Source organism: Colias philodice, chromosome 7, assembly GCF_061535455.1.
Source record: "Colias philodice isolate Cphi_HAF_F1 chromosome 7, ilColPhil1 Martin Lab GWU primary, whole genome shotgun sequence".
NCBI classification, from domain to species: Eukaryota; Metazoa; Arthropoda; class Insecta; order Lepidoptera; family Pieridae; genus Colias; species Colias philodice.
The window spans coordinates 9419524-9445242 of NC_143092.1; the positions used below are offsets into that span (position 1 = coordinate 9419524).

The following is a 25719-nucleotide window of genomic DNA, read 5'->3' on the forward strand; positions in this document are numbered from 1 at the left end:
AAAACAATATTTCGTGTGTATTGGTCTTAGCCAAAGTTTCAGGCCCAATTTGCCCATTCTCCTTTAAGTATATTACCAAAATATAGGGTTTTTGTATAGTAAACGTATACACGCGTATACATCTAAGGTATACACACATTATGGAAGAGGATTTCAAAATCTTTCGTCATACCTAAAGTGTTTCTATTTGTGCATTAAAGTTAAGATTGAAAATAAACATGAATATCATTTAAGACACATTTTAATTATTGTACAGTTGTTTGAATAGTAATTATACATATTATATTTTCATTTGAATTTCATACAAAAAATGTTATATACCTACTTAATACAATCAATACCTACACTTTTTTTAATAAAATTATTAAACTCGGATCATATTGAATTTAAATTCTTTTGTGGTACCTATATGCAATATCTTTATCACAGAACAGTAAAAACATATAGAAGTGCTATAGTGTCATAATGAGTATGAAATTGAAAACCAGTGTCGCCAAAGCCAAACCCACACATATTTTAATTTTTTAAACCGATAGTTATACAGTACACTACAAGTAAACTATGCCTTTGATTGGACAGCTTAATTTGAGTAAAAACTGACTTAGGTTATAAATTCAGCATTTCAATATGTACCCTAACGCACAATGTTACGGTTTATTTTAGTATAACATTCCTAGGTATATTAGCTGTTGTTTCTCATTGCAAAGAAATTCCAAATTTGAAAACATTCAGCTACTCCACAACAGAGGGCGTTAGTTTTCGATTGATATAACTTTGAAACTCAACACATAGAGATAAGGTTGAAATTTGTGTACCTACTACTATGTATGTAAAACAAAAATAGCCAGCCAATACTAAAATAACTTAATAAAAGGGAATCAAAACGCACATCGATCTATTGAAAAAACTTAATAATCCTGCAAGCGTGATATAAAAATGGATTTTATTATAATGTGTTGATAATAAAACATTCATTACTTGTATTTTTATTTATTATTCATATATTTTACATTTTTTAAATAACAGGAATACAATATATTCCTTAAAATACTGTGGGCCAGTTTCACGACTTGCTAATAAACTCACTATCTATTAAAATATACTTCTTGAGTTAAATTTTCATACATTATTATTTTCATGACGGATAAGCTGAACAAAGAATTTTTAGAAGTTGTGAAACTAGCGTGATAAGTTATAAATATTTTGAGTAAGTTTCGATAATCTCACTATGAATATGACAATGCTCAATTAGTTAATATCTTAGCAGGTACATACATATTACACAAGTACACATTTATAAATTGTACTAATTTCTGTGTTATTTCTTTGAAATAGTATACTTGGAAGTCAACAATAGTAATATAACTAGGTATACCGTATAAGATATTATGTAATATTAAGTATTGAATAGATTATAAAATTATGTTGCATTTGTTTTCATATTTAAATGATATAAATAGGAGCAAAATACTAATTAATTCTAAATTGTTGTAGCAGGTAAATTAAACAAAAAAGTGGATTTAAGTAATTTGACTTTGTTGGTTTATCGTTTTGATGCAGTTTTCTATTTAATTTTATAATAATTTATACTGGGATCAATTCCTTTGATGATATTTTCGACGCAATATGGTGTATCTGTAACAAAATAGTAGAAATTAAAATCACACACGGAAAATTTTTCTCAATTTTCATTCTTTGTTTGCACGCCATCTATTATTTTTAAATCGAACTACTTTATAATTTTAAGAAAATATTCAAGTAGTTTTGCAAAGCATCGATAGATGGCAGTAAAATTGAAAATTACTATATGTAATAGCTCCTAGATGGCGCCACTAAATTTAAGTCTAAGTATACATCGCGCTTATGAAATTTTTTTTCGATGTATTGATATACCCCCAAAGACCTTGTTCGGGTATCGCTTCTCGGCCTTTTGGCTAAGATCAAAGTGTAGTATCTGTTCTTTTCAGCTTAATATCTGAAAGTTCCCGCACAGCGGGACCAGTATATTAAACTGATTTTTGTAAACCGACGGGATGTTCGGGGCTCGCTCCACTCCCGTCACGGGTCGGCCCGACATTGCAGTGCCGCCGGGATCGGCCCACATAAATAACGTTAAGATGAAATTATCATCTCAAATCTTAATGATATTAAGATTGAAGTGATTAATGTGGATTATTTTGATCCGCAAATTACCAAAGCTTCGTAGAAAATAAACTAATTACTTCATATTTTAATTTAAATTTTAAACGTAAAATATATTATTAATATCATTTTTCATTAACCCTTAAACAGGCCCCGAAGAACTGCTGTAAGATATAAAGTGTTATATATGGATTTAGGCTTTGAATAGCGGCCTGTATGATTCCTTATCAACACACTCTGAAAAAAAAAACACTGAAAGTCCTGAAAAAAATGCGGGAAAACATATTCCCATTGCCTGGGTAGAGACTACCCTTTATGTGCCATGACTATATTATATAAATGTCGAATGTTTGTGTGTTCATAATTCTAGTGTTTGATTACTAGATCATTATTATGTATTTTAAATTGTAATTGCTAGTTGCGTAGTTTTCAGTAAAAAAAATATATTTAAAAAAAACACAAGAATCGTCGGGTGCAAAGGCTAGTATAAAAATAATAGGTGATTTGAATAGGCAAAGGATATATAGCTCCCACAAATAAGTTCGACTCAACAGGCTTTGGTCACATGTTCCCCACATTATTATTTGCCTTGTTTTAGACAATTTGGCAAGAAATCGACTAGAAATAATGCAAATCCTGCTAGGAAAACTCAAAATTTCTAACATATCAAAAAATTGCACGACTTAGCTTTCTTTGTTTCGCCATAATCTGAATAAAACTACCATAGTCACTCAAAAACACGTCTATAACGGACCGACGAAATTCGAATGGCTGTCAGTGTCACAGAGTTTGCAAATTCGAAACCATAGAGTATGGTATTTACCAGTATTTACGATTAAATTTTGACAGATCGTGGGCTCTTCATTACCAAAACCTGCTACAGCATCGAAAAATCTATGTGGGACGCATCCGTCCTTGGCCTGCTTAAAGCGCATCACACACGGTGAAGATACTATAATATTTTATCTTAAGATACTGTAATATTTTATATTACAGTATCTTAAGGTATCCGGTATCAGCGTTCTGACCATCATTTTTCTTTTTGTCATTGCGTACTAAGACCCCTGTAGAACCGCCATCCTGTTACAAATGACCCACGAAATTTCGAGTCATTTGTAACAGGATGGCGGTTCTACAGGGGTACGCAGTCGGCAGTACGCAATGACAAAAAGAAAAATGATGGTCAGAACGCTGATACCGGATACCTTAAGATACTGTAATATAAAATATTATAGTATCTTAAGATAAAATATTATAGTATCTTCACCGTGTGTGACGCGCTTTAGGGTTAAATTCTATAAACATTTTCATTTCCCACAACTCACCAACTTGCACCCAATCCGTATCAACATGGCCGTACTCCTTCCGAGCCTCACAGATGGCCTCATGCAGCGCGTACGTCACCACCACCGCAAGGACAAGCGCAGGTTCACCCGTCGCTGGAAATTTATTACATTTTAAATTTTAATAATTATTTTTGGAATTTAAATATTTTCGGAACAAGGTTTAAAAAATGTTGATATTACTTTGTTATAATAGCAGCATGCAAATAATTATAATTTAAAAAACATGATACAATAAATTAAAAAATGTTGTTTGGTTTTATGAAACCACGGTAAAAGTGAAACTGTTCGAACGGTTCCGAACACTGCTTTGTGTAGCGCATGTCGCGTGACGGTCGGTTGCCGAGTAGGTATACCTACTCGGCAGCCGCGATACACGCGACATGCGCTACACAGACCAAAAAGTTTGAGACGATGTACCTAATAAAAGTTTCACTTTAAAAAAAAAATGTTACTTTCCTTAGGCAAGTAATGTAATCAGTTTTTTTTTTATTATTGTAACACTATTGATGTTTATAAATATTTTTTAATGTTCTAAGATAAAACACAAGCTTCTTATTTTTTCTATTTAGATAAATTTAGATTTTGCCAACATACCTACAATTTAATAGTTATCAGAAAGCGACACATTCTAATACAACAAAAGTAACTTACTTTTCGACCGCAAAACCCCATTATTATTAAATGAATTCCTCTTAAACGTAATCCTGAAGTCAGCAGGTATATCATTAACTCCTGGAGGCTTGTACGTCCACGTCCGGTCCGTGAGCAGCTGGCCTGATGGAGAGAATATCAGCTTCTCTGAGGTCCAGAGACCTAGACCCATTATGAATGCACCTTCAATCTGAAATATTATTACTTATCCCATGTATTCATCTTAATAGATATCAATTAGGTATTGTTATTAAAGACGGAAAAGCAAAACACAATGCATTCATAATAATTTTCAATCCTATTTGAAATGTCTGACAGTGAAGTCCTCGGTATTCTAGTTTAATAATTATTAATCTAACGTGAATTTAGGTATAAAATAAATAAAAAAAAAAATGCACTCCGGGAGTGCCGGCAGAAGTGAAAACTTGATTATTAACGTTCAGCATGTTTGATATTTTGGAATGGTATCCGTCTTACGCATGGAATATAAGGACTAAAAAAAAAAATCCGTCTTACGCTTTTCCGATCAGGCCACGTGTCCTGACGCGAGTTTAAGATTTTATACCCAACGCCGCTAAAGAAGTTTTCACTTCAAAAATATGTTAGTTACCTCCATTACAATTTAAGAAAGCTTGTAGTACAATTTTTATTACATGATAAATTTGATAAAAACGTAAATTTAATTCGTAAATAATAAAATAATACATAGTTTTAAAGCATGATACTAAGCTTACGTTCATAAAAATCTTACCTGTCCAACATCCAACGCGGGGCTAATACTCTGCCCCGTATCTTCAACGATATCCACCCTCGATATCTGGTGAGAACCCGTCAACACATCTAACACTATCTCCGCTGAACCGACTCCATACACTGGGTACGGTTGTAAAGCGCTTTCTTCAGATGTTGCCGCACTTACTTGCAGGTTTATACCTACAACAATCAATCTAGTTTTGAAGATTAAATGATTCGATAGTGCTTTATATTTTTTTGAAGTAATAGCAAGATTAAGTTATATTATGGTAACTAATTTATAGCTTTTACGATTAAGTTTACAACTTTTAAATGCCTATCTATGATATTATGTTGAAATATAGTAATTTTCCGCCTAGCTGTTCTTACAGTAAATTCCTGATATCTAAATAAGATACCAATCCCTTATTTAGGCATCTACTTAGGAGTAGATATAAAGGCATAAGCAGATAGAGATAATGCCGAACAAAACCCTTACCTTTCTCAAATGCCGCCTTAACCACCTCTTCCCACGTCGGTTCATTTAGCCCTTGCCTCACAGGTTCCAATCTCTTTGACAATTCATCACAAGCCTTAATAGTTGCAAATGCTACACTCTCACTAGTAATACTACCACTACTGGCCATCGCATTGGGAGACACAAAACTATCAGCTCCCTTCACCTTTACTATTTCTAAAGGCACCTTCAAGCTATACGCACAAACTTGAGCAACCTTCGTATTTATACCCTGCCCCATTTCTATACCACCATGGGAAATCAGTATTGTACCATCCGTATGATAAACTGATATTGTGACTGGGAAATTCCCGTAATAATTTATAGGATATGCCATTAAGGAAACCCTTAGTGACTTCTTCGTCCATGCATTTTCAGAATTGAATTTAGCAATTTCAGCTCTACGGTCGTCGTAATAGGTGTCCTTTTTGAATGTGTCTATCATGTCCTTGATCGAACTGTTTGTTGATGATATGTGAAGCAATTTTATGTCCAGTGAATCCTTTTTCATAGTATAAGCTATACGTTCCATTAAGTGCTCTGATACCGCTGTCCCTTCAGTAGTAGCTGTAAAACACAAATCAATTACTGGAATAATGTTTTAAAAACTATAATTTTTGACTTGTTCTTTTTTGGCACTTGACCCTCTACTTCTCCTGTCCCTCTGATTTAATACCATCTCCCGTAATATCTGCTTCTATTTAATTAATTAATAATAATATATAGCAACTTACTTGGCGCCCTTGCCCACGTGTTACTAGCTTTATCAGTAAGCACACTATAAGTTTTGATGCTCCATCTCGAAGTATCGTATAAGTTGGACAAAGCCGAGGGCAGGTCACTAGCTGAGGTATCGTTGAAGGAACAACCATTGTCTGAATAGCATGAGAGGTTTAGGTATTGGATAACACCCTCAGCGTTGACTGCTATCTGTAAGAATTAACACTTTTAGCTGATTATGAAGATGTTTAGACTAAAGACAATGAGGGACAGGTTGTATACAAACGATATAGTACTTTAATAGTCGTGTCCTTTGATTTGTTTGTTAGTCTTCTCTTTTGCGCATAAAACAGATTGTATATCTCTATCTCTACGTACATGAGTCGGGCAAAACCTGACTTTCAAATTGCCATTCAAGACATCTTTTTTTAATGCTGGGAAATGGTACGGGAGTGAGTACATCCTATCTATTAACTTAAAAAACATCATAGCTTATTTCATATTTCTTGTCCGAAAATTATACCCATATCATGTCCTATACACTCACCTCATACTCCGCATAGCACGGCTGCCGTTTCCCTATAGCCGCCATGTTGTGTGTGAGCGGGAGCACCATAGTGGCGTCTCTGTTCAGCTTGTGCGCGACGAGTGCACATGCGCACGCGATTAGCGACGAGCGGCCCGCTTTCGCGCCGTAACCACCGCCTATGCGGGTCACTTCTACTGTAACACTAGGAAAATAAATAAATGAATTAAAGGTTTTTAATTTCTACAATAAAATGTTAAAAGATCTTTGAAGTGTTATTATTAGTCGTCGGACACGTCTGAAGTTTTATTTTAACGTACTTTAACGCACTTGTACTTGTACTTGACCAAAAATAAATGGACCACACGAGAGGCAACTGTGACCTGATTTCCTGATCTTTGGAAATTAAAGTCAAATCCAGTGGAAAGTTCTAAGGTATCAAACCCAAAATAATTGAATTGAGATTGAGAAGATCTTACCTACTTATAATATTGAAGTCGTGAAAATGATTGAGTACCACTTCATGCTGCTTATTAATAGGGCGCCTGAAAGACCTGTCTTTTTTTTCTAGCATTAATCTACTATCACATCTACTTTAATAAATTTAACACACACCTATTCAACGGCAAATTCAAAGATTTAGCAACAGCAGACTGCACCAAATCCATCCACTGTGTTGCCGACCGTACGACCAGGCCGCGGCGCGTGTTGCCCACCGTACAGCTCTGGGTTTCCATGGTGAAGTGATACTGGTCAGGGACGTAATACGAGCCCTTTATAACATGTGCTATGTCTGTTCCTTTGTCTGTTGGTTTGATTGAGTTCTCTTGGCGTATCTGAAATGTTCGGTTTTATATATATTACGCATCTCTGTGCCTGCACTTTTTATTTAAGTATTAAAAATATGGACACAACAGTATGGTTTTGTTGTATAGTTTTCTTGAAATCATCATTTCTGTCTCTCTAAATCCACCACTAAAATCTTACCCTCTTATCTTTATCCGGAGCTTTCAAAGCATCCTGAATACTCAAAACTGGCTTCTGTTTCGATTGATTATATTTCACTTTTACAAGACCAGCAGCTCGAATGGCCAATTTATGAGTTGTTGCGGCAATTAGAGCTATAGGCTGACCGTGATAGGACACTTTTTTCTCTGGCAAAATCACTTCATCTTCTGCTTGCAAAGGAACTTCAGTGGGCGTGAACGTATTTCTCCCTGGAATGTCTTTTGCGGTGAAAAAACCTACAACTCCGGGAGTTTTCTGAAAGATAATATTGTCTAGTTACATTTATCGGTCTTGATATCTACAAGCAAAATTTAGCAACAGAAGAATAAACGTTTTAGGCATCTATAATTATTGTAATTCAGTCTCGCCTCCTAAAGAAGTTTTAATTTAAATCTTACCAAGGCTTCAGAAGGATCAAAAGATACGATTTCTCCCACGCATATAGTGGATAGAACAAACGCAACATGCACGTCCCGCGGGGCTTCGTGTCTGTCACTACAGTACCGAGCCTCTCCTGAACACTGTAAGAACAAGAATATTATAGTAAGTATAGTAAGGAAGCCTTTGAGAAATGATTAGAGAATTGGCCAAATGTTTTTGTAAAACAATGAGGTGCGTAGTCGAAATGGAAAATCTTCAGCTTTAGGTGTCTATTGAGGTTTCTTTGATATTTCCGATTGAAAAGAGGTTATAAAGCTTCATAAATTTTAAATTGAATAAATAAAACTGCAGTATGTGTCATGTCTTCCTTTACTTTTTTGTACAAATACGTAGAATACCCCATTAATCTTAACTGTTAAGAAATTTATCTACTTTGGGACCAAGCTACATACTTATCAAATTCTTCAATAACTGTTATAACTCAGGCCCCGGAACCACAGACACAATAGAAAATCTATTGTGTCATGGACCGAACGGGCCGCTTGGGGCTCAATGGGTTAAAACTAAGTCATATGATAAATTAAAATGTTATATTAGAGCTATACCTGCGACAATCCTTCCAATTTCTCCACAGGTTGATTGAGAGGCCACAATGACTTGTCTGTATCGTAGGTTTGAGTACCCGTAGCGATGGGGCGAGACAATACTTCGCCACCAGACTTGTACCGTGGGTTTACTGATGGACTGAGTGATAATACTGCCTGTAAAAAAGCTTTAACAGTATTCCGAAAGACATGGATAATTCCTTACTTTTTTAAGTCCAATTTTTGACCCTTCCCAATAATTTATTTATATCCCTCAGCTATAAACATTTCTTTAGATCAAATCATAAAAACTCGATTTGATTCCTCGCTTTTTATTTTTTATAATTGTTAATTAAAATTTAAAATAAACATGCGTATCCTTCGAAATTACCTTATAAAACAACCCCAAAGCAATAGCTTTCCTACAATACGGTGAAGGTTCAGGCGGATTGTCTTCAGGTACCAATTCTTGTTGTAACTTCTCTAGCGCTTTTCTCAAAGTTTCATCAGTAAATAAATCCTTCCCTTGTATACAATTTTCAGTTTCTTTTGCGTGAATAAAATCTGGGCTTATATTCCCAAAGACGATGTTGGATGACTCTATTAGATTCTTTTTATCTAGATGGAAAAGAAATCCTGCGTTCACAATCGCATGCGCGTTTTGAGCTCGAGGCATTATCTAAAAACATAAATGTGTACACGACATTAATATTGTGAAAATATATTATTATAAGGAACCATTTCATATATACCTACCTTTTATAGACGTAGGCATTGCTTTCTAATGAAAGAAAATAAGTGATAAAATCATCTAGATTCTAGAGAGATTCTAGACCTCTTCATAGAATGACCATTTAATTATCATTTAGTTAATGCATTTTATAATATGTATATATAATAATTATTATAAATAGTAATAACCATTTACCTTATAAGTTCTTATTAAATTCTTTGAAGACAGAGGCGGTAGTTTCACGTTTATCACCAGCTTATTGCTTAAATCCATTTGCACAAAATCTTTCGCTCTTGTAACTGTTTCTTTTTTGTTATTATCGACTGAAAAATACAAATAGCCATATTATACAGACAAAACTTTCGGATGCATTCTGTAATCTTTTTAGTTATTGCTTTATAGTTATAAATTACTGGAGATCATTAACTTACCTGTAGTTACGCAACCCTGTACAGTTTCCAAAAGAAGAAATACATCCGATGGGAAATCATGATGCTTATTCTTAAGTACCAAGTTGCCTCCAATTGTACCAATCTGTAACAAAACTTGTTGTTAATCTCAAATCTCAATTGAGCTTATCTTAAAGCAAAGCATTTTAAAAATTACGTCATCATAAACCTTTTAAGGTAGCAGGTCACTTCCACGAAGATAAGGACAGAGCTTAGAGAAAAAAATCTAGTACGTATACATCTAGTCATACAACGTCACAATTTATGAAACCATCATATTGTAACAAATTTATTAATGGACTTACGTTTCTAACTGGCACATGGGCAACCAGCTCCAAATGATCCCAAAACAGTTTCAAGTAGGAATACTCCTGATTCGCTTTAGCTCGAGCCAGGCAAGTGGACATCAGATCAGTGAGGGTCATACCAGCACCTAGTACTAGATTGCCATCTGTAAATGTGTCCCTTAGAGTTTCTATAGATGATATATCGATGTATACTCGGGGTTCTGGTGTGTTTGGGTATACTCCTGGAAAAGGCGATTTGTCATGAATGGACTGTTGACTGAAGAAATTCATTTTAACTGGTACAAGATAGTAAAAAAAAACTACCTTTCCCTGTATTTCCTGCGGCGAGAATATAATTATCAGTACCTTCTTTAGTTAAAACCTGGAAACAAATAGGTTCATTAAAATAAATAATAAGTTACATAAATGGCAAAATTTCAATGTCTTAATGTCACAGACTCTCCATGAATCGTAACTAATCTTATAAATGCAAAGTTGTGTTTGTTTGGTTGTCTTTCTTTCACGTCTCAATAGTTTTAAGGTATGATTTTTGTCTGGAAATAGTCAGGAGGCTAAAGAGTGATATAGGCGGTAGTCTAAGGTATGTGACTGCGGTGGAACATCTCATTGGAATTGGCATTTCTTTAAAACGAGCGAAAATCTATAAACTTAATGAATCTTAAGTATGCAGATGACAACTAAATCTAACCTTAAAAACATCATCAACAGTATACGCTTTGTACCACCGGTTAGCTCCCCCTAGCTTCATAAGACTATCACTTGTTTCTTCAATGATGCACCAATCGTCTCCTTCAGAGCATTTCCTTTCGCAATTCTTCCTGCACTTCACTTTGTCCAGTTCTTCCAGGTCCTATAACAAATTAATTTTAATAAGCTGGACACAGATATTTTGACTATAAGATAAAGCACTTAACAATTAATGAAAGGCTTTAAATTGGCCACCATAAAAGACTAGAAGTTTATTTAAAGACGTCCTGAATTTTCCTGTAAATAGGTACCTAATTGGCCTATTATTCTCGTAGTTGTGATATACCTAAATTACCAAAGAATGTATAGCAACACTCTGCAAATAGAACAGCTGATCTTCTTACTACCACCTACCTGAACTCTATCCTTCAGCCTGGAATCTCTATCCACAGCAAAGCTCTTAAACGCATCCATGATTGGTCTATAACCTGTACATCTGCACATGTTTCCACCAAACGATCTCTCTACTTCATGCATTGACAGCTTATCTGTGCTGTTTTGAAGGCTAAAATAAAAGGGAGACACATGAAATTATAATATTCTGAAGCTATGAATACAAGTAGGTACGTAGGCATTATAGTAGTAACAAGACTAGCCCATCAGCCCGAGTTTTCCCAGAATTGGCCTGGTTTGAAAAAATGTTTATGTAACTCAAAAATGCAGCTTTCCTGAATTGCCGAAATTGGTAAACTAATTGTGGATACCATGTTTTGTTTATCATCGTTATTTTCTCATCATATAGTACAATCATATCACTTATTTTCATATTACCTAGTAGGTACCTACATAATTACCAAGGCATAATTTTTAATTCAATTATGTCTTGTGAACCTTGCAACCAAAATTACTGAATTATCAAAACATCATTTAACTTCAAATGACAGGTTTTCCTAATGTATATTTAATGTGTTTACTTAATTCTGTTTGGTTGTAATGTATGCTTATTTAAATTATTTTTAGCAAAAATAACATCGTCTACACAGGACAATAAATGTTAAGTCACGATCTGTGATTGATCTGTATTCAAAGCATGACTACGTGGAATGCCTGTTTAGGCTTCACTGATACTACTTAGAGTTCACATACTTTTTAGTTGTTATTCAAATGCTCACATGTTACTTTCAAATTAGTAGGTAGGTATTTATGGGATATGCAAAGATTATGAATTCGATAGCTGATATTTTATAAAGAATAGAAAAAATTCGATCACGAGGCGGGACTCGAACCCGCATCCTTTCGCGCCATTCCGGGGCGGATGCCTGACCAACTCAGCCAGTCGTGACCCGCCAGAGCAATCGAATTTTTTCTATTCTTTATAAATGTATATTTATAAAACATTTGAATGCCATAAAACCAAAAATATAAATTCGATAGCTGATTTATATTTATAAATCAGCTATCGAATTTATATTTTTGGTTATAATTATATTATTTGGTTATTATTATAATTTATATTTATATTTGAGATAGGTACCTATAATTTTTTTCCTTAATTAGTTTGGGCTAGGAAGAACATAGAAGACTGAAGATTTTCAATTGTACTATTTTAATATTTTCCGTTTCCTCAAAAGTCCCATTTCCTCATTTGTCATAACATATACCTACATATGTTATGACAAATGACTTTTAGCAAAAATAGTTTTACCTATACATGTTCATAACCATTCCAGGAGTACAATAACCACACTGGGTTCCATTGAAAGCTGCCAATCTGGTCTGAAGCTTGTGGTAACCGTCCTTGCGGTTGCCGATCCCTTCGATGGTGGTTATGTCCCATTGATGGCATGACAGAATGTGGACGAGACACTGAAAATAATGAAGTGGATTTTGCAAACATTTGTACTTTATGAAGTGAAACTTCATTAGGCGATTTGAGAGTAAAAGTTCAAGGTCGCGTCGGTCGGTCTATATCTTTGAATCTTGCCAAAGAAGTTTCACTTCTGACACGTGTGCTCGGCACACACCCTTTTTTATATAACATAATATTAATATGATCCTATACATTATCGTGTCTGTTAACACTTAACATTTTAATATTCTGAATATGTTACTTGTATACGTACTTAGTATATTATTATTAGTTACAATGCAAATGGAAGAATCTTACTTCTAAAGACACAGTTATAATATATAGGTATAACAAGTTTGGGAATTAGTTTGGCTTTTTGAATGTTTGTTAACTTAAATTTGTATAAACTATAATTAATATACTTAGATATCTTTTTTAAATATATCTCGTACTTATGTGAATGTCATACAATTGTAATGAAAAGGCTGTGGGAAATTCGTATCAGACCCATAATACTTGTCCTTGCCTTGCCTTGTTCTCATGGCTAGAATTTATAAAGGAACTAGCGGTCCGCCCCGGCTTCGCCCGTGGTACATATGAAAAATAGATGTTGGCCGATTCTCAGACTTGCCCGATATGCACAGAAAATTTCATGAGAATCGGTCCACCCGTTTCGGAGGAGTATGCAGACTAACATTGTGACACGAGAATTTTATATATAAGACTAGCGGTCCGCCCCGGCTTCGCCCGTGGTACATATGAAAAATAGATGTTGGCCGATTCTCAGACTTACCCGATATGCACAGAAAATTTCATGAGAATCGGTCCACCCGTTTCGGAGGAGTATGCAGACTAACATTGTGACACGAGAATTTTATATATAAGAGATTATAGTTTAGAATTAAGCCCGCTTTAAGTGATATTAGTTCCACCTATTCTTTATAAGGTTCCATTTAAATAGTTAAGATAATTGAGCGCTCAGATAAAATTTAATGTTTTGCAATGCGTATCTGTATAAACAAGCAAATAATTATAATTATATATCCGCTAACATGCCACTAACTATATTTCAGCTAACAATATTAATAGCTGTGTTTTACCTGAAAATAAAACACATATTAAATACTTACCTATATTTGAAGCTTACTTCATTGAGAAGGCACCTAGCTTTTTCCGCCTATTCTTCCCTCTCTTTCCGTTGTATGTATGCTATCTCTCTCGCACACCTCTCCACCAGGTGGCGGGGCGCACGATAATGTCGGGCGCTGGATGTTTTTCATTGAGTCGAAATCCACAACAGGTGGACGTTAAGTGTAAGCTTCAAATATAGGTAAGTATTTAATATGTGTTTTATTTTCAGGTAAAACACAGCTATTAAACACTTGACCGTAATTTGAAGCTTACTTCATTGAGACCTGCTTGTTACCCACCTGGTGTACAATATATGGACGCCAATGTGAATTTGAATACATAAGTAATTACTTATTTCTTTATTTGAAAGAGTAAGGTGTGCAGATAGTATACCTACCAATAAATCACACAAATTTTTATATTATATAATATATTAACAATCCCAGATGAAAAGTTAATCAAATAAGAACCAAAAAGTTAATCATAATGATTAAAAGTATTAGAACTTATGAGATTGGTTCAAGCGTACCTTAGTTAACCTTTTGGGCTTGAAAAGTTAAAGTTACTACAATTTTCACTATCTTTAGCGTAAATCTGTGAAAGCGCCAGTAACGACTTTCAGTTACGCATTTAGATGTTACTTACAAAATGAAGCAACAGCTGATCCCGACGAGGCAAAAATACCTCAAACTCAAACCTTTATTTATTCAATTAGAACTCTGTAGAAGCACAATTGAATCATCTTAACATAGAATTACCACCTGTCTCAACTCACACAGTTTTAACCCAACCTGCTACAAGCGGACAAGAAGAGAACTTGGTCCTTACTTTTGGGGTCAGAAATAAATTTAAAAGGTCACCCCTTGAATAAGGCAATAAAATATCAAAACAGGTAAACGGTTTTAATTATAATACAGATTTTTAACATCCAACCAAACCGTGCGGTATCTATTAATGTTTAGAGCCAACGCCACCAATCATAATCTAAACATGGCTAGTACTTTCAGTACAATGCATGAATTATTTATTTAAAACTGATAGGTCATAAACTCTGTACTGGAAAAAAAAAAAAAATAATATATTGAACTTAAGAGACTAAAATGATAAGGAGCTTATCTGTGTCCCAAAACTGCAATTACTACAGCCAAGTACGTTACTTTTAATCACAGCTTTTAATCAATTCGGTTTTAAGATATAATTATGATTTACATCAGAACTTATATACCGAAAGCCTCGGGACTACATAACGTGACTTATCTTCTTATACTTATATAAAAATGAATCGCAAAATGTGTTGGTAAGCGCATAACTCGAGAACGGCTGAACCGATTTCGATAATTCTTTTTATATTCCTTGAAGTACGAGGATGGTTTTTATGTAGAGAAAACGTAAGTACCACGAGCGAAGCCGGGGCGGACCGCTGATATATAATGGCCGGCCGAATAATAGTGTTTGTGCACAACACTAGGCAGTGAACAGCTATATGAACGTCAGATAGGAAAAGAGCCAAATTTATCCAGTCAGTAACAAAGGATTTTAACTATAGTTACTTTATTCTAATTCAACCAACTACTACTAGCTACTCCGTATGTCTTTTGGATAGACGGAGGCAAATAGGATTTTTATTCCAACTATATCATTTGATATTTTGAAAATGTACTCCACATTTTCATACCGTCAGAGTCATTTTGCAGATTATAGTGGTGCAGTACTGAACACTGTCTATTAGGTGGCTGATGCTGCTGACCGGGCCTTCAGTTCCGCTTTCCAGAATACCTTCACCCTTCTAGGTGTTACTACTACTGAAATAGCGGTACTCTATCGCGTCGTTCAGGTCTCTAACTGACTAGGATTTCTCATATTATCGTAACAACCCTTGCTCGTTCTAACGAGGATAAATTATCGCCAAGGAATTCTGCTGCAGGATAATGGCAAGAGAGATTATAAGCTTAACTATGCATTATTATGTTAAGGAATATGGTGGGTTTTGAATACTATCGTCGTCTGAAAGTATCTCCTTTCGATTAACTGCATTAAGGATGCAGATCTGATCCCATCTTTGTTCCGTAGGAATGCTACGACAGTCTAAACGTTACACTGAACAAAGAAAATTGCCCTGAATATAGTCGGTTGTTCCAACATCCGTAATATGGCTAGCCTAAGGTTAGTTATCCCTTGATTGTAACTGCTACCAATGGAGGCATTGCTCTTGTGTTGTCCACAGTTGTGCGAGTGCAAAAATGAAGAACTGAGCTCGTGGGGAGCTATGTCGAATGAATCTGTGTTAAGATTATGACAGTATAGGACAGTTAGCTGTGGATGCGAAGACAGGACATTACTTTATTCATCCGTAAACACGCGAGGCAGCCACGGACAGCGATATAGCAAGAACTAAACTAGCAAAGTTTAGTTCGCTTACCAGACTTTGTCATGTTTTAAATGCAGTATATCCTCTGAATAGCATTGCATTTATGACTATTGATAAACTTAATTCACCCGTAAACACGAGAAGCAGGCACGGATAGCGATATAGCAAGAACTAAACCAGAAAAGTTTAGTTCGCTTACCAGACTTATATTTTAAAAGCCGTATAGCCTGTACATTTCATTTATTGCCCCCCCCCCCTCAAAGCAAAGAAATGAGAAGTCATTTGGCAGAGCTTTCTCGTTAAGGGTAGGGGTTCCAAGTAATATCTAATAATAAGAGGCTTTTGTTTGGAAAGATTGACTTTCCGTTATTTATCCTCTATCCTATGTAACTCAACAGTCAGTATTCTCAGCATTCGTTGAGTACTTAAACGTTTTACGTTAATAGTTGTATATAACTTTATTATACAATATAATAATCCTGGTGGGATGACAAAAAACTTGTCTAACAAACGATTATCCTAATCCCTCAGCGATTTATTGTTTGAGCCCCGAAGAAAAATCTCATGGGTGCAATAATGAGGTCAAATGGGTTGAAAAACGAGTCAAATAAATTTCCTACAAGACCGGGCAACTAAAATAGGCCTATGAGAGGTCAACTATACGTAATCAATCGTCATTTGTTACATTCAATCGCTTTGCGATTAAAAAATCTCTTCCGATGTTTGTATATGAAAATTGGTCGGCTAGTGCCATTTAATTACGATACCAAACATACCGTTGACACAAGGCTTGGTGACAATCCTCGAAGCCACCGCCACAAATCATCTGCGAGATGATATTTGATCCGACTCGCCTTCCTTTGTTGTGATTATTATATATGGTTTTCTACCTACCTTAGAAGAGTGAAGATCCGATACGGTCATATCCAAAACTTCTTTCGTGGGTCCTCGTTGACAAAAGCAAATATCTATGATCATTTTAATGATCAATCCTTTGTATATTTGCACCAATCGCCATTAAAGCCCCGCGAGGGCTGATATATATTTGCACCATTTCTCCGTGGGGACGGTTGTTATCAAAGCCCCGCGAAGGCTGATATATATTTGCACCATGTCTCCGTGAGGTACTGTTGTAATCAAAGCCCCGCGAGGGCTGATATATATTTGCACCATTTCTCCATGAGGGACGGTTGTAATCAAAGCCCCGCGAGGGCTGATATATATTCGCACCATCTTTTCCGTGAGGGACGATTGTAATCAAAACCCCGCGAGGGCCGATATATATTTGCACCATTTCCCTGCGAGCGACAGCTGCGCGAGGGATGTTTGTAACTAGAAATAAGTAGGGCCTGCCAAAAAATGCTTAAGAGACACCCTGCGAGGGTGAATTTGACCTGGCTAACCCCTGCGAGGAGTAGTGGCCACATTTATGTATTCTGCTTCGAGCAAAAATAAACCTTAGTGCTAATATAAAAATAGCAGTAAATAATCATTTAAATAATATAGCAATTAACAAGGTCCTTTAACTTATTTTCCAATGTTAGCGACATTAATAAATTCATAATTCAAATCAATTCACTAAATTTTAAAATGAACTTCGATTCATATTTATTTTTGTTCATGCAATCGATGTAACATTTAGTTGCTTTATATCCGTTAACATTCCTTACGAACGCAACCATACCGTCGTAGGACGTTATATTTAATTGCACAAAATAATCTCCACTCACCCGCAATTTTTTACTTTTTGTCAAGGTGTACAAGTTTATAATATTATTCTAAAACGTTAGAAGTGAATTGTAAATCCTTTGAAATAAGTGTATCTAAATCTAATTTATATTAAGATATCTCGATAATTATTATACGATAACCCTTTCAGCACAAGTTCAGTAAACCAAAGAATTTAATTGTAAAATTTTTGGTACTTACTCGTTTTAACAAAAAAGTTGCATCATTTGAACATAGGAAACGTAATTTTCAATCAAATTAGCCGTGTGTAATATGTCTATTTTCACATAAAAACGGATCAGAATAATACTCATAAAAGGACACGTATAGACTACGGATAGTTTTGAATGTGTGGAACATTCATGGTACGTATCTACTATACATGAGCGAATTCCATCATTATTCAGTTGAGCGGTAACTCCCGTACGATTTATAAAATAATATCACAACGTGTTCTGACATGTCGTGACTTCTTGGAGCTGACTCATCTCGTTCGATAATTTTTAGTAATAAACTATGATAGGAATTCCGAACCGTTCCTAGCGATAACGACAATGTAATAAAGTCGTAGCAATGGATTGTATGCCTGTAAAGCTTTGAGTTGGCTCATATCCATACTAAGTATTAATTGTAATTTTTCCACGAAAAATTCACTTGTACCCTTGTAATAAAAACACATTATTAAAAATGAAATAAAATATTAAAAATATCTATATACAAGAGAGGGTATTTGATATATCTAGTAATATCAAATAATCACAAAAGTGAAAAACATCCAGCGCCCGACATTATCGTGCGCCCCGCCACCTGGTGGAGAGGTGTGCGAGAGAGATAGCATACATACAACGGAAAGAGAGGGAAGAATAGGCGGAAAAAGCTAGGTGCCTTCTCAATGAAGTAAGCTTCAAATTACGGTCAAGTGTTTAATATATTGTTGTCGGTTGTCGAGGAAATAAGATGAAATGATTAAAACCCATTTAAAACGTCATATGCATAAATACCGGACATGACATAGCAATATTCAAAAAGACTGCAAGGTAATATTTTTCCTCAATCATTTTCTTTTATGTTTTTTACGATGATACAGATTAAATGGCATTTTAGATATGATAAGTGTTAATGCAGCATAATTATCACAAGGTGACATTGGTAATGTTGAAAGTTATGCAGGGCTTAAATATAATCATCACTACATAGTATAAAACAAAGTTGCTTTCTCTGTCCCTATATCCCTATGTATGCTTAAATCTTTAAAACTACGCAACGGATTTTGATGCGGTTTTTTTTAATAGATAGAGTGATTCAAGAGGAAGGTTTTAGTATATAATTTACTAGCAATGCCCTGCGGTTTCACCCGCATAGATAGCGATATCGTGACAGTGAAAAGTCTACTATACCTAGGTCGGACTATAGGTTTAATTTTTAATCACATGAAAATCACCTTTACCCCGTCCCGCACTACGGCCTGCTCATTGTATTGAACAGTATAGGTACCTACTATTTTCTGTAGATTGACACTTTTAAAAATTGGTTATATCTTTTGAATGGAATATCCAATTTTTTTCATTTAAAAAGTATTTTGCTGGTATTGAAACAGTCTATAATAAAACATCATTTAATGGGATAAGGATTAATATGTGTATGGATAACATGGTTTGATTACTGTCGGCACTTCCATTTACTTTGAAAACGTAAAAAAGTTGTTGTAGTAACATAACTACTGAAGATGGACATATGGTATCGCGGACTTTCTTGTAGATATTGATCCATTCTATAATACCGTAGAACATTTTTTTGTTCTATCTTCAACAGATTCCGCAGCGCACGCGATGACAGAAGTTTTATTGAGGAATTTTTTACACTTTGGGTTACATTATTGCATTTTTGGTAAGGATCTCTAATTTTTTTGAAAATGCAATATAGCCTATGTTGCTCAGTGAAGATGCAGCTTTCTAATGGTGAAAGAATTTTTGAAATCGGTCCAGTAGTTTATGCGTGAAAACCATACATACATACATAATTACAAACCTTTCCTCTTTATAATATTATGTATAGAATATAGATAGTATAGATTATGTTTTAGACAAAGCGGGCGAAGCCGCGGGCGGAAAGCTAGTTCATCATAAATAACGATTTGTCAAGATATTTCGTTCCAAATTGTAGGGTCTTTTTTAACTATTGCAATAAATTTTAATCTTTTATAATGATGAAAATGTAATTTTACGAACCTTTAAATTCAAGCTAAACTTAACCTTTTCTAATATCTACCTATGTAAAACCTACTTTTATACTCTTATAAAAAAACATACCTATTAAGCATGCTGCAGCTCAGCAGTTTGGTACTATATTGTCTAAATACCTACTATTTAGAGATATCGATTACAATATATTAATTATTATAATACAGATATACATACCTCCTATTAAGAGTTATCGATTCGACTTATTTATGATACACTTAAATGAGATAACTGATTGATTGCAAATGATTACAAAGAGATATGATTGTTTTGTTTTTATTTTGACTTAAAAGTTAAAAAAAATAATTAGGTACTTACATAAATATTTGGACCATTTACTATTTAATATATTACCTATATTATCTAAAAGCATTGTTTACATTATTATCTATATTATGTATAATAATATCAATAATATCTCCATAATAGGTACCTATATGCGGCTATGTTTATAAAATATCTGCGTTTCTCTTTAGGAGGATTATTTCTTGTCACTATAATATATGGTCCGGGAGCCAGCAGCAGATTTTATGACCAAGTTCCTCTCAAGCGGTAATTAGTAAAATGCATCAAAGTATAGTATTATGAAGCCTCGTGAACGTCAGCTGGAGCTCGGTTGGGGGGAAGAGCAGTTGTAGCCTCCCGTATCAGCTGACGGTTTTTCCACCAAGATACAGCCAGCTGACATATATATTTATCCACAGTTACATATAAGCTATCATCAGGTAAATTTTTGTTTGAGAGGAAATAACGGAAAATAAATTTTTCTTTAAATTTAACTTTCATGTTCGAGACACCAGCTGACGTATAATACACCATGTTGTAACCAGCTGACTATTTTTTTTCGTTGAGATATTGGGTTAGCTACAATTTGACAATTTTTTAGCTGAGAGGAAATGAATGAATGAATGTATTTTTTTTCCTATGTGCGTGGGAGGCTATAACCGCTCACCCCCCCAACCGAGCGCCAGCTGACGTTCACGAGGCTTTATAATACTATACTCTCATGCGTCTGACGAATTATCTCTTGAGAGGAAATAGTTAACCAAATTTGCACCTGGCTCCCTAACCAATAGTACATACATAGTATAAAACAAAGCCGTTGTCGCTGTCTGTCCGTCCCTATGTAAAACCTATGTAAATTTTTTAAAACTACGCAACGGATTTTGTTGAGGTTTAATATAATAAGGAGAAATATATGGTTCTTGAGAAATAATTTAGTACCTAGATAATTTCTAAAGTTCTCTACAAAGCAGGGAAACCCGCGCACGGAAAGCAAGTTGGTAATAAGTGTTTTTATACCTTTAGTTTACTATTTCTGAATTGGTATTCTATTAACAGAATTGTGCCACAATGTCATTGAACTTTAACCGTCTGATAACGGGTCTTAACTGATGTTAACTAAATATTTACGATTTATTTGAGGTATTTTTATTATTCGTGTATTGTCCGTAATTTATCATTTTATTTTTATTAAAAAAATTATAAAACTCATATTATATTTTGTTAATCATTTATTACCTACTAGGTTTCCGCCCGCGGCTTCGCCCGCGCAGTCAAAGAAAAACCCGCATAGTTCCCGTTCCCGTGGGATTTCCGGGATTGCGTCATTTTCCCGGGATAAAAAGTAGCCTATGTCCTTTCTCGGGTATCAAAATATCTCCATACCAATTTCATAAAAATTGGTTCGGTAGTTTAGGCGTGATTGAGTAACAGACAGACAGACAGAGTTACTTTCGCATTTATAATATTAGTATGGATATTATAATGTGTGTAATAAAATTATTATATTATAATTTATAAATACTAACTTAAGAGACACCCTTTCCCGTCCTCTCCCGAAAATTTTAGGTTGTGGCCGCGCCTGGCATAAAGTCGACATTTTGACCAACCCCTTTATTTACACACTATCACAATATGTCCTTATACCAAATAGTACCTAATCTATACTAATATTATAAAGCTGAAGAGTTTATTTAAACGCGCTAATCTCAGGAACTACTGGTCCGATTTAAAAAATTATTTCTGTGTTAGATAGCCCATTTATCGAGGAAGGCTATAGGCTATATATCTATCATCACGCTAAGACCAACAGGAGCAGAGCCACGCGGCAGAAACCGTGATACACAGCTAGTATTCTATACTAACCGAATTAACAGCAAACACCCGTTTCTCCTTGGTCCCAGGGTGTGTCATGGAGACAGACACGACGCAGGCCCCACAGCCGCCTTCATGGCACATGGCCTTCGTGCCGTGAAGACCCAGGTAGTTACGTAGGTAGTCATTGAGACTGGTCGTTGGAGACACTTCGGAGCCGCCTGAAAATAATGTTATAAATAATAAATAAATAAATTCTTCATTCAAGAGTAATGAGTAGGTAATTTTTTTATTGATGAGTATGAAGAGTAGGTATTCTTATCATTTGTTATATTACAAAATTGGGTAGATATGAATCTGAATATGATCAAGAAGAAAATTTGGCACATATAATACTAAATTACAGGTTAAACTACTAGACAAAATCGAACCTTTATCTATAATCTAAAAAAAATAACTATAACCTTAATATCTTATATTCAAAAATACTTAAATCTTTTCAGATAACGAACAATTTTCGGTCAAAAACATATCTACGAACATAGACAAAATAGTGATAAATGCTAGACATTTGCAACGAATAAATATTTTCAAGGATCTCTAGTCTACTACTATTCAATGCTTGTCAAGATTCCAATGGAATAATTTATTACTTCGCCCGTGGTACCTACATGTTTAAACTATCCATCTCTCAAGTTGGATCGAACTGCACATGGTGTGCGAATTTTATTATAATCGGTTTAGTGGTTTAGGAGTCCATTGAGGACAAACATTGTGACACGAGATTTATATAGGTATATTAAGATTTTTGCTACGCGTAATTTTAGCGTGGTAAATAATTACTGATTATTATACAATGTAATATCTTTTTCTAATTATTGCAGCTGGATAATATTATTGTACCTATAAGATGTAGGTTTAGAGACATTTATTTTCAAAGAATTTTACAATTCACTTATTCTAAAGTTTCACAGTATTTTACAAAGTTGTACCTTGACAAAAAAAAATTAAAAAATTTGCGGGTGAGTGGAGATTATTTTGTGCAATAATATCGTCTTATGACTGCTGTTTTCGTGAGGAATGTTTACACGGATATAAAGCAACTAAATGTGACATCGATTGCATGAACTAAAATAAATATTAATTGTAAGTTTATTTAAAAATTAGAGTAAATAGTAATATAGTGTTGACTTAGCTATTTAAAGTAATTTAATTAATACAATCTTGTTTTTTTTTTTATAATATGAATAAGTATAATAATTCATAATGATTTTTACTCTTTATTTTAAAATAATCATAAAATATATACTTTTTATGTTATATTTAACACTTTATATTATATTAATTTATTTTTTGAAGTAATTTTACTTTTGATTTTTTTTTTAAACTAGGTAAGTAAGTATGTGATCGTTGTTATTTTTATTTATATTGCTGATTTTATTTTATTCACTTATATTTTTAAGTTGTATACACGATAGTTATTTCAGGGCATATTTTCATTTTGTAGTATATGAAGTTTTAATTTCTTTTTGAATAATCCTAATGATTTTACTTGTTTTATATCTGTAGGTAGGCTATTATATATTTTAACTCCGTCATGAAGTAAATTTTTTGAGCCATATAGTAGGTACGGGCTGGATGGATATTTAGGTGGTCAATACTCAATACATATTATATTTTGTCGTAGATTAGAATTTCGCTTTCTCTTAGTTAAAGTGATATCTGTATGAATTTCCTTATTAAACAATTTTCGTATCAGAATACAAGTATTATAGACGTAAATTTGCGAAATATCCCTTATTTTAGTGTCTTTATATATTTTCTTTGTTGGAGTGAGATAATTATAGCAAAAAAGGGTTTTTAATAATCTATTTTGGGCTATTTGTACTTTGTTCATGTTAGTTTTAGATGTGCTAATTTTACTGAACTGTTTTATCTATACTAGGGTAACAACTAACAGTTTACAGAGGAAGGATTTCCTTGTATAAGTATATATAAGAATGTTATAAACGAATTGGCTCAAAAAATACTTGACGAGCTTGACGCATTGAATGAAACTTTGCGGTAATACATATTATGTACATCAGAAAAACACGTCATGAAATATAGAAAAATATGATTTTGCCCGCGGATCCGTCCGCGGCCGCGGCCCGGGTGAAAACGCGCGGCAATTAGCTCGTTTCATAATCTTATATATAAAAATGAATCGCAAAATGTGTTGGTAAGCGCATAACTCGAGAACGGCTGAACCGATTTCGATAATTCTTTTTTTATTATATTCCTTGAAGTACGAGGATGGTTCTTATGTAGAGAAAACGTAAATATTATGTACCACGGGCGAAGCCGGGGCGGACCGCTAGTCTTTTATATATAAAAATGAATCGCAAAATGTGTTGGTAAGCGCATAACTCGAGAACGGCTGAACCGATTTCGATAATTCTTTTTTTATTATATTCCTTGAAGTACGAGGATGGTTCTTATGTGGAGAAAACGTAAATATATACCACGGGCGAAGCCGGGGCGGACCGCTAGTATTTTACATAAATGTTTATCTCAAGAAGTATGATGCATGTGCAAAATGCACATGATATAATATCTAATGTTTTAAATGATAGAAATATAAATAAGTCATGATACTGATAACATAATCGTAATCCATTAGGTAACTATTATATTTTTATAAAGGTACTATTTATTAGTGTTTGTACTTAGGTAATCTTCATAATAATTATATCTTTTTGTTTATACCTACCTATATTTTCGGTTAATAAAGTATTTTATCTCACAATTTCTACGAATGTTTATTAGGTATATATTTAGAGAACTAATATAATACATACAATCACTACAGCACTACTGAAACAACGATAATCTAGTAGGTATGGTTAACAGAATAATTATTTGGTCCATTTGTAATTGTAAGGTAAAGAGGTCATGGACTGTTGTGTTATGTAAAACTAGCGGTCCGCCCCGGCTTCGCCCGTGGTACATATTTCGCAATAAAAGGTAGCCTATGTTCTTTCTCAGGGTCTTAAGATTATCTGTGCCAAATTTCATCAAAATTGGTCCAGTAGTTTATGCGTGAAAACAATACATACATACATACATACATACATACATACACACAAACTTTTCCTCTTTATAATATTAGTATAGATATACGGGCCGTTTTCTATTTACATTTACATTTTACAAATATAACAAACTAGCTGTTGCCCGCGACTTCGTCCGCGATTACGTCGTTTTTCGTCATTCGTCGTTTAAAAAAAATACGTGACACTTTATTTTTGAATGTTCTTAATTGTCTCTTATAAAAATTAACTACATTAAAATTGAATACTCTGATAAGAAAATCTTAAAATCGGAGGACATCGAAAATCTGAGGAAAACATGAGTGAATTTGATTTAAATTCTACATTACTTAGTAATTCAAATAATAATCTAAATTAAATGTAGATTAACAGTTTGAGCGCATCATTATATAATATGTACCTAAGTATTAAATTACGTTAGTTTACATAG

At 34.2% G+C, this 25719-nt stretch overlaps 2 protein-coding genes and 1 non-coding gene across 6 annotated transcripts in view; 2 read left to right on the forward strand and 1 right to left on the reverse strand.

The window, feature by feature from the left end:
* LOC149487278 (uncharacterized) overlaps positions 1-25719 on the reverse strand; it is a 102880-nt gene that overhangs the window by 65099 nt on the left and 12062 nt on the right. For 2 of the 4 annotated variants that reach the window (XM_089697578.1, XM_089697575.1), the window contains exons 2-21: positions 22249-22418; positions 12490-12650; positions 11199-11349; positions 10786-10947; positions 10401-10458; positions 10095-10318; positions 9772-9874; positions 9536-9663; positions 8999-9286; positions 8629-8784; positions 8041-8163; positions 7622-7897; positions 7250-7470; positions 6656-6839; positions 6123-6318; positions 5371-5955; positions 4891-5072; positions 4140-4329; positions 3468-3581; positions 976-1635 (exon numbers count right to left, since the gene is read on the reverse strand). In XM_089697578.1, coding sequence (XP_089553704.1) covers positions 1565-1635; positions 3468-3581; positions 4140-4329; positions 4891-5072; positions 5371-5955; positions 6123-6318; positions 6656-6839; positions 7250-7470; positions 7622-7897; positions 8041-8163; positions 8629-8784; positions 8999-9286; positions 9536-9663; positions 9772-9874; positions 10095-10318; positions 10401-10458; positions 10786-10947; positions 11199-11349; positions 12490-12650; positions 22249-22341 — 3666 coding nt within the window. In that variant the 5' untranslated portion in view covers positions 22342-22418 and the 3' untranslated portion in view covers positions 976-1564. Of the gene's footprint in view, positions 1-975; positions 1636-3467; positions 3582-4139; positions 4330-4890; positions 5073-5370; positions 5956-6122; positions 6319-6655; positions 6840-7249; positions 7471-7621; positions 7898-8040; positions 8164-8628; positions 8785-8998; positions 9287-9535; positions 9664-9771; positions 9875-10094; positions 10319-10400; positions 10459-10785; positions 10948-11198; positions 11350-12489; positions 12651-22248; positions 22419-25719 lie in introns of those variants that run through there. The other 2 variants (XM_089697577.1, XM_089697576.1) reach the window with 1 other exon arrangement.
* The window catches only part of Sym (symplekin scaffold protein), a 127024-nt gene that overhangs the window by 46756 nt on the left and 54549 nt on the right, over positions 1-25719 (forward strand). The window lies entirely within an intron of this gene.
* Positions 1915-2107, forward strand: LOC149487287 (U2 spliceosomal RNA). Its single transcript, XR_016315916.1, has one exon. It is a non-coding gene; the product is annotated as a U2 spliceosomal RNA (small nuclear RNA).